This window comes from Bufo gargarizans, chromosome 8 (assembly GCF_014858855.1).
Source record: "Bufo gargarizans isolate SCDJY-AF-19 chromosome 8, ASM1485885v1, whole genome shotgun sequence".
Classification (NCBI taxonomy): domain Eukaryota; kingdom Metazoa; phylum Chordata; class Amphibia; order Anura; family Bufonidae; genus Bufo; species Bufo gargarizans.
Genome location: NC_058087.1, coordinates 200,939,282 through 200,949,219, shown reverse-complemented (window position 1 = coordinate 200,949,219; position 9,938 = coordinate 200,939,282). Strand labels below are relative to the sequence as shown.

Below are 9,938 nucleotides of genomic sequence, written 5' to 3'. Positions count from 1 at the left end.
TCTTGTCCTTTAGTCTGCCTCTTCTCTTTGTTGCATCTCCTCTTCTCATAGCCTCTCTCTTCTCCTCCACTGGTCTCTCCTCTACTCCTCCGCTGGTTTCTCTTTTTCACCTCCTATGGTCTCTTTCTTCTCCTCTAGTCTCTAGTCTCCTCCTCTGCTCTCTACTATTCTTCTCCTCTAGCCTCCATTCTCTCCTTTTTCTCCTCCCCTGGTCGCTCCTCTCCTCCTCCCCTTCTCTCTACTGTTCCTCTCCTCTGGTCTCCCTTCTCTACTCTCCTGGTGTCTCTTCTTCTCCTCCACTTGTCTGCCTTCTCTCCTCCCCTGGTCTCTCCTCTTTTCTTCCTCTGGTTTCTCCTCTTCACTTTCTATGGTCTTCCTCTTTTTCTCTAGTCTCTAGTTGCCTTCTCTGCTCTCTACTGTTCTTCTCCTGTGGCCTCCCTTCTCTCCTTTTCTCCTCCCCTGGTCTCTCCTCTTCTCCTCGCTGCTCTCTACTGTTCACCTCCTCTGGTCTCCCTTCTCCCCCCCCCCCCCCCACCCCCCCGGTCTCTCCTCATCTCCTCCTCTGCTCTCTCTTCTTCTCCTCCCTGGTTTCTCATCTTCTATTCCCTTGTCTCTTCTCCTATCCTTCCCTGGTTTCTCCTCTTCACATCCTATGGTCTACCTCTTCTCCTCTAATCTCCTCTCCTGCTCTTGAAAGATCTCCTCCTCTGGATTCCCTTCTCTCCTTTTCTCCATCCCTCGTTTCTCTTCCTCTCCTGCTCTCTACTTTTCCCCTCCTCTGGTTTTCCTTCTCTTCTTTCCTCTCCCTGTCTCTCCTGTTCTCATCCTCTGGTATTGTTCTTCTCTTCCTGTAAACTTGTTACTCCTCTTCTCCTTTTCTAGTCTCTCTCTGCTCCTCCCCTGGCATCCCTTTTTTCTCCTCCTCTGTGCTCCCTCTTCTTCTCCTCTGCTCTCTCTTCTTCTTCCCCTCTGGTTTTCCTCTTCTTGTCCTCTGCTCTCCCTGTTAGCATTCCCAGGTTTCTCCTTGCCTTCTCTAATCTACCTCTTCACTTTCCCTCTTTTCTCCTATTCCCCTCTAGTCTACTTTTCTCCTCCTCTGGTCTCCATCTTCCTATAATCTATCCTCATCTTCTCTCCTCCTCCTGTGGACTCCTACCTCTCCTCCTCTGCTCACTCCTCTTCTCCCCCTCTGGTCTCCATCTTCCTATAATCTATCCTCATCTTCTCTCCTCGTCTATTCTCTTCTCCTCCTGTGGACTCCTGCTTCTCCTCCTCTGCTCACTCCTCTTCTCCCCCTCTGGTCTCCCTCTTCTACTCCCCCTGCTCCCTACTGTTCTCCTCCTCTGGTATCTTTTTTCTCTTTCCTCTCCTTTTCTCCTCCCCTCATGTCCTGCTCTCTACTCCTCCTCTTCTTCTTCTCCCCTACTCTCTACTCTTCTCCTCCTCTGGCTTTTCTTCTTCTTCTCCCCTGCTCTCTCCTTTCCAAGGTGAGACATACTGCATATGTCTGCAGCTCATGTTTTCTGGATCTCCTATAGATATAATACTTAATAAGGATAGTAACAGAAAAATACTTAAATGGAGTACTCTAGGCATTCCTTTTCATTTCCCTTTTTACACTATAAACATGAGTAGAGTCTGGAAGATGAATCTTTTCCTACATCTTTAACTGCTGTGATTTTTTAAGGTGCCAGTATAAGAGTCCACATTACAGGGACTGGACAGTGGTGACAACACAGATGGAGACGTAGCCGGTGCTACCATATCCACTAGTGTCATGCTGCCATAAATCTGCTCAACCTGCTGTCTGGTAACTCAATAGGTGTCATGTACCAATGGTGTCACCTCCATCACACATGTAACAGGGAGGAATATATTTGTCTACATGGAGAGTCAGTGCAGTTGATACCTCACCTGGGGTCCTGGTTGTAGAGAAGACATCTCCTCCACCTTGTAGTTCAGGTACATATTCCAGGATCCATGACTGGTAGACTGTCACCAGGGAGTACACCCCAGGGCGGTATTGTAGTGCACAGCTATCACCCCAACTTACAATTCCAGCCTGGTACCAGACACCCCGCACTTTACAGACCAGAGGTCTTCCAGAGTCTCCCTGGAAGAGAGTGGAGATAATGGACATGTCACATACATACAATGATGAGAGAGGAGTCTCCACCGGTAGCCAGGAGGAAAAGGAGGAAAAGTCAGAACCATATCTGCCTAATGTAAGACAATAAAGACTTCAAGAGAGATCCTTAGTTTGTAAGGTGTGGAAGAAACCCCGTACGTTCTGTTAGACCCGGTCCAGTTGTATTTTTTTTTTCTGTGTGCATTACATCGAAATGTGACAGTTTAATCTCTACATTGTTCCTTTAATAGTGTGACCTCTATGTAGGGTTTTCTGTATGGTTCATTATGTATAGTGGTTATGATGAGGGTTCTGCATATGGCTTATGTTAAGTTCGGCTGTTTACTATTTACAATATGGAGCTGGTGGGATTTATGTAAGATAAGGTCCCAGACTCCATGTTTGGTGGGAAATACACAGCATTGGGCTGATCACGTGGACCAGTGGTTAATCCATAAATGGAGATGCCATTCCCACCTTTGAGATGCTTGGGGTGCCTTGTTGGGCATGTGCCTATGTAATCACCCAGGGATCAGCTGGAGATCCACTGTACAAAATGTGTAAGTTCACTATAAAAATTACTTTTCATATATCACTCCTACATAGAGAAGTCCCAGGTCTGTAAAATTATTTATGGTCTCTGAACTGTGGCTCACCAGAAGAGGAAGCTGCAGGAGATGACCTACCGACAGAATCACATGGTTGGTGCACTGCTTGCTCTCTGGCTGCATAGTCTGGACTGACCCTGACTCGTCCTCTAAAAGCAAGTGAAGGAGCAGTCCAGACTACACACTCTGATATGAGGGTCTGTGTAGTCTGGACCGCCACTTAGTCACCCTCTAACAGCAGTGAAGGGGTGGTCCAGACTACACACTCTGATATGAGGGTCTGTGTAGTCTGGACCGCCACTTAGTCACCCTCTAACAGCAGTGAAGGGGTGGTCTAGACTACACACTCTGATATGAGGGTCTGTGTAGTCTGAACCGCCTCTTAGTCACCCTCTAATAGCAGTGAAGGAGTGGCCCAGACTACACACTCTGATATGAGGGTCTGTGTAGTCTGAACCGCCTCTTAGTCACCCTCTAATAGCAGTGAAGGGGTGGTCCAGACTACACGCTCTGATATGAGGGTTTGTGTAGTCTGGACCGCCCCTTGGTCACCCTCTAACAGCAGTAAAGGGGTGGTCCAGACTACACACTCTGATATGTGGTCTGTGTAGTCTGGACCGCCCATTAGTCACCCTCTAACAGCAGTGAAGGGGTGGTCCAGACTACATGCTCTGATATGAGGGTCTGTGTTGTCTGGACCACCCCTCAGTCACCCTCTAACAGCAATGAAGGTGTGGTCCAGACTACACACTGTGATATGAGGGTCTGTGTTGTCTGGACTGCCCCTTAGTCAACCTCTAACAGCAGTGAAGGTGTGGTCCAGACTACACACTCTGATATGAGGGTCTGTGTAGTCTGGACCGCCCCTTAGTCACCCTCTAACAGCAGTAAAGGGGTGGTCCAGACTACACACTGTGATATGAGGGTCTGTGTTGTCTGGACTGCCCCTTAGTCACCCTCTAACAGCAGTGAAGGTGTGGTCCAGACTACACGCTCTGATATGAGGGTTTGTGTAGTCTGGACTGCCCTGTAGTCACCCTCTAACAGCAATGAAGGGGTGGTCCAGACTACACACTCTGATATGAGGGTCTGTGTAGTCTGGACCGCCCCTTAATCACCCTCTAACAGCAGTGAAGGGGTGGTCCAGACTATACACTCTGATATGAGGGTCTGTGTTGCCTGGACTACCCCTTAGTCACCCTCTAACAGCAGTAAAGGTGTGGTCCAGACTACACACTGTGATATGAGGGTCTGTGTTGTCTGGACTACCCCTTAGTCACCCTCTAACAGCAGTGAAGGGGTGGTCCAGACTACATACTCTGATATGTGGGTCTGTGTAGTCTGGACTGCCCTGTAGTCACCCTCTAATAGCAGTGAAGGGGTGGTCCAGACTACATACTCTGATATGTGGGTCTGTGTAGTCTGGACTGCCCTGTAGTCACCCTCTAATAGCAGTGAAGGGGTGGTCCAGACTACACGCTCTGATATGAGGGTTTGTGTAGTCTGGACCGCCCTTTAGTCACCCTCTAACAGCAGTAAAGGGGTGGTCCAGACTACACACTCTGATATGTGGGTCTGTGTAGTCTGGACTGCCCCTTAATCACCCTCTAACAGCAATGAAGGGGTGGTCCAGACTACACACTCTGATATGAGGGTCTGTGTAGTCTGGACCGCCCCTTAATCACCCTCTAACAGCAGTGAAGGGGTGGTCCAGACTACACACTCTGATATGAGGGTCTGTGTAGTCTGGACCGCCCCTTAATCACCCTCTAACAGCAGTCAAGGGGTGGTCCAGACTACACACTCTGATATGAGGGTCTGTGTAGTCTGGACCGCCCCTTAATCACCCTCTAACAGCAGTCAAGGGGTGGTCCAGACTAAACAGACTTTCATCTCAGTCTCCAGCAGCTTATACTTCTGGTAAATCAAAGCTCAGAAATCAAATAGAAGTCAGCAGGACAGTAAAGTTAGAAATGGTGGCTGTAACTTAGGTACTTCCTATGCCCAGCTAATAGAGGAAGAAGAGCCTGGGAGACCAGGTGAATGATGTGGGAGAAAATAGCTCAGTGATAGAAAAAGATCCATCAGTCAGAAGCTATACTTTGCGAGATTTGGTTCCAAGGAGGATCAGACAGAGATGTTCTTAGAATCCCTCACAGAGCACTGACCTGGCACGAGTCCTTCTGCCCCTCTTTGTATCCTGCACATATTTCATAATTGTGAATGATTACAGTGGTGGCAGCTTCTGGGGACCACTGATGGTACATCTGGTCACATGTCACGTAATCAATTAGTGGGGTCATCACCTTCTGGAGGGTCTCGGGATACTTGAGACTCACTAAGGAGAAACAGTGACTATTACATCACGGACCCAGGGCTGATATTACGGTGGTAGTATAGGATAATTATAGTCCTTGATACTGCTTGCACAGTATTGTCAACTGTCATACACCTCTATGAAGAGTGACAACAGAGAACAGGAGCTTTGACCAGCCTTGTCCCCCACCATTCACAAGAACAAGGGTTCAGTGTCCCCCATGTGAGAGGAGTGGTGGTCACATATGAACACTGTGGTTCATTCATTCTCTATGGGACTGACAGAGATGGTGCAGTATGGTGCTCGGCCAATACCTCTATAGACTCTGAAGGGATCGATAGTGTCCATGTGTAACCACAGCTCCAATCACAAAGGGGACGTGGACCCTTATTCCTTTGGGAAACCCAGTCATCATACACTTGATGGATGGGCGACAACCAGGGGTGTAGCTGAAGGCTCATGGGCCCCGGTGCAAGAGTTCAGCTTGGGCCCCCCTTTCCTTAGCGCTTGTGGTCAGGGGCAGGGAAACACATTGCCTTCCTGCTGCCTGAGGCAAAATTTGAAATGGCACCTTCCCCCCAATGCTAAGTTCTTGACCTAACCCATTTCCTCCAGCCGGAGGTGTAACTTGACCCGCATGCGCTTGCTATAATACCCGTGTCTTCTTATGTAGCACAAGGGTCTTTGGGCCCCTCAGGCTCCTGGGCCCGGTAGCGACTGCTACCTCAGCACCCCCTATAGCTACACCCCTGGCGACAACTATTGTCATGAGACAACGGTTTTAGACTGGATAAAAGGGCAGAGTTACTGATTCAGACTTGTTACTAGACAGTGTGCCCGATCCCTCACAGAGCCTGAGGTGGGATGACGGCGCTCCATTGCTTATTATATTGTCTAGTCTGACTTTAAACCACTTATTATTTGTTTACTTTGCACCCCAATTATCTGACAAAATTCTGCCAATTTTGGCACAAATGGTCACGACATGCTCCCTTGTCAAACACGTTGCAAAACGTGTCCAATAAATGTGACGCACGGCATATGGAATCTGGTGCATGTTCATTACTAAATCCACCAGATAGTGGGATCTTCTGTTTAAACAAGCCTCACTCCAGTGATTGAGTCTCAAGGGCCCCACTCCCTCTATTTCACGTCACAGCCCAGTGGGCCCGGTTAGAATATGCCGCCTAGCTGAATCAATTAGTTCACTCTGTGATATTCCTCCATATAAGTGAATCAGTCCAGCACAACACATACAATGCACATACAAAACATACAATACACATACAATACATATATACTATACACGTACAACACATACAATGCACATACAAAACATACAATACACATACAATACATATATACTATACACATACAACACATACAATACACATACAATACATACAATACACATGCAATATTACATGCAAGATACAATACAATGCATTCAATACAACCAGGTAACAGGACACTGAACCCTCGGGGTTTGGCGCTTGTAGCTCCTCCCGATCCAGTAGGCACCTCTTCAAGCATCATGAGTCTTAAAGAGGTAGAACTGCAACCCTCATGTGGTTCATCCATTGTTAGGTTGAGTAGGTGAAGTGTTTTCTATGGTAGCATTCAGTTTTTCATAAATGTCCTCTAGAGCTATCAACACCTGTGTGAGATGGAGAGGAACATGTACCCCCAGAGGACATATCTACCCAGCCGGTCACCCAGCATTCCAGGCCACAGGGGAAGGTGACCTCCGCATCGGGCAGACACACTGGCTCAATGTAATGGGTATAGGAGACAGGACTGGAAAGCTGGACCAGAGCAATGTCCCCCCTGCTCCCCACCTCCGTGTACTGGGGGTGGACGATGAATTCTTTCACTGAAGACAGAAGCTCGTGAGGATTCTTCACTAAGAGCTGATAGACCCCTAGGTGGGCAGTGTAGTCCTCAGCGGTCCTCCAAGGAAGGACGGTACAGGTCAGTGGATCTGTAGACTCCACATCTACAATGTCATTATGACAACACTGAAGATAAAAGCAGCACAGAAAGTGTTGTCATGAGAGCACAGCAGCATTGAGGACTCAAAGCCGCTACAGATCCCCAGTAGGAGTTGTGAACCTCAACATCAACACCTTGACTTACCCCATAAAGCAGTGCGCTGCAGTCAGGACCCAAAGACTGACTTGCCAGGGCCACTCTCCATACACAGCATCCGAGCCCCCAACAATCCGATTGGAAACTTTTGGGTACCCACATTCTGAGTTGATCATTTTCAACAGTGAGTGGAAGATTATAAACTGTTAATATGAAGCAGCCTATGGAGCAGTAAATTGTGATTGGCAAGGCTAAATTCAAACACACAGCATCATTCCTGCCATGTGCTCGGCCTGGAGCTGAACTTTTTCAGGAGCAGACATTCAGTTTACCCTCCTTAGCTCTCTATGTAAATTCCCTGGCCAAGCAAAAGTGCTGCGTATGGCGCACCTACCATGGAGGCAGACCACGTGATTGCAATGGGGTCCAGGACAAGACGTGAACTGCTTCTGTTCCTGACATGGATTTACTGCACTTGTGAGCAGCTGCCACTAGGGGGAGCTCAGTGAAAGGAAATTGTGTACAGCTCCATTTGATATCAATGGTAACTGGTATTTATGTCAAGCTGCCTGATGTGAATAGTAACATAGTCTGTAAGGCTGAAAAAATACAGTTGATCCAGAGGAAGGTAAAAAACCCTGTGAGGTAGGACCCAATATTCCTCATTTTAGGGAAAAAAATTCCTTACAGACTAATATCAGGAAATCAGAATAACTCCCTGGATCAGGCATCCTCAAACTGCGGCCCTCCAGCTGTTGCAAAACTACAACTCCCAGCAGGCCCGAAAAGCCTACAGGTATCAGCCTACAGCAGGGCATTGTGGGAGTTGTAGTTTTACGAAAGCTGGAGGGCCGCAGTTTGAGGATGCCTGGATCTACGACACCTATCTAGTAACTATAACTTGTAATATTATTACACCCCAGAAACACATCCAGAACTAATTTAGACTTTTAATTAATCAACACCACCTCTTCCGGCAGAAAGTCCATAGTCTCACTGCTCTTACAGTAAAGAGTCCATAGTCTCACTGCTCTTACAGTAAAGAGTCCATAGTCTCACTGCTCTTACAGTAAAGAGTCCATAGTGTCACTGCTCTTACAGTAAAGAGTCCATAGTCTTACTGTTCTTACAGTATAGAGTCCATAGTCTCACTGCTCTTACAGTAAAGAGTCCATAGTCTCACTGCTCTTACAGTAAAGAGCCCATAGTCTCACTGCTCTTACAGTAAAGATTCCATAGTCTCACTGCTCTTACAGTATAGAGTCCATAGTCTCACTGCTCTTACAGTAAAGAGTCCACAGTCTCACTGCTCTTACAGTATAGAGTCCATAGTCTCACTGCTCTTACAGTAAAGAGTCCATAGTCTCACCGCTTTTACAGTAGAGTTTATAGTCTCACTGCTCTTATAGTAAAGAGTCCATAGTCTCACTGCTCTTATAGTAAAGAGTCCATAGTCTCACTGCTCTTACAGTAAAGAGTCCATAGTCTCACCGCTCTTACGGTATAGAGTCCATAGTCTCACCGCTCTTACCGTAAAGAGTCCATAGTCTCACTGCTCTTACAGTATAGAGTCCATAGTCTCACTGCTCTTACAGTATAGAGTCCATAGTCTCACTGCTCTTACAGTATAGAGTCCATAGTCTCACCGCTCTTACAGTCAAGAGTCCATAGTCTCACTGCTTTTACAGTAAAGAGCCCATAGTCTCACTGCTCTTACAGTAAAGTGTCCATAGTCTCACTGCTCTTACAGTAAAGAGTCCACAGTCTCACTGCTCTTACCGTAAAGAGTCCATAGTGTCACGAGGGTGTCAAGAGCCACGTCTGACTCCGTTATACCCGGGGTCAGGAAGTCGCAGCGGGTGGCTGCGCGCTCTATGCCTAAAGATCACGGTGTTTCTTAGTGTTTGTTTTCTGTGTTTGCCTTGCTATCCTTTTTGTCTCACTCAGGGATCCGTAGCTTCTCCTCCTCAGCTGTTTCTTGTCTGCCACTCCCAACCTCCTTATATTCTCCTCTCACACTTCTCTTGTTGCCAGTTATAGAGCTTCCTGCCTGGACTTCTATACTGACCCACTGGAGCTGAGAATCTGGTTGTTGTTCCAGAGTGCTACCCTCCGGATCCCTGTTGGGCTTTTGTTGTCTCCTGTTGTTGCCCACCTGGGATTATATGTTTAGTTTGTATTGTCTGTCCTCCCCTTGGTGTTTTCCTCTAGAGCTAGTGGTGCGGACTAGTGTTCCCACCGCCCTGTTCACTACCTAGGGCTCATCCTAGGGAAAGCCAGGGTTTTAGGCACGTGATCGGCGTACGGGTGAGGAACCCGTCTAGGGACGACAGGGCAGCCAGGTGCCAGACGCAAGGTGAGTCAGGGGTCACCACCTTCCCTCTCACTAGGGCAGGGCCTCCCTCTGTTCCTCCCTCCGTGTCACGTATGTGACAGTTACGCCGATCGTGATATTATAACTGGCCCTTATTTTTTGAGAAAAAAAAAAAAAAATTTTTTTTTTTTTTTTTCTCTACTTAGAATCCAATATGGATCCTATTGCTGCTTTGGCAAAACAGCTTCAAGGCCTGTCTTTGGAGGTGGCAGGATTGAAGGCGTCTGTCCTCCAACAGCAGCAGCAAATGCAGCAGACCGTAAGCCCAGCGGTTGCTATGGGTAACCAGGTTGTTACAGAACCCAAGGTTGTTCTTCCTGACAGATTCTCTGGGGGAAGGGACAAATTTGTGTTGTTCCGTGAGGCCTGCAAATTATATTTTAAGCTGCGCCCTTACTCCTCAGGTAATGAAGAACAGCGGGT

The 9,938-nt window shown here is 47.6% G+C and overlaps 1 protein-coding gene across 1 annotated transcript; it reads right to left on the bottom strand.

Moving 5' to 3' along the window:
* Window positions 1-1,422: 1,422 nt before the first annotated feature.
* On the bottom strand, window positions 1,423-7,317 carry LOC122945578 (serine protease 27-like). Its single transcript, XM_044304644.1, has 5 exons — window positions 7,231-7,317; window positions 6,738-7,071; window positions 4,905-5,074; window positions 1,915-2,113; window positions 1,423-1,532 (listed from the first exon to the last, which is right to left on the bottom strand). Exons 1-5 carry the CDS (start codon window positions 7,315-7,317, stop codon window positions 1,423-1,425), a joined length of 900 nt encoding a protein of 299 aa, XP_044160579.1.
* Window positions 7,318-9,938: the final 2,621 nt, after the last annotated feature.

Coding starts and splice junctions, on each gene's coding strand:
- LOC122945578 (XM_044304644.1), bottom strand. CDS start 7,317: ATGATCAACTCAGAATGTGGGTACCCAAAAGTTTCCAATCGGATTGTT. Junction 5,075..6,737: donor GGTAGATATGTCCTCTGGGG/GTACATGTTCCT, acceptor GTTTCTCCTTAG/TGAGTCTCAAGTATCCCGAG. Junction 2,114..4,904: donor GGCAGAAGGACTCGTGCCAG/GTCAGTGCTCTG, acceptor ACTCTCTTCCAG/GGAGACTCTGGAAGACCTCT.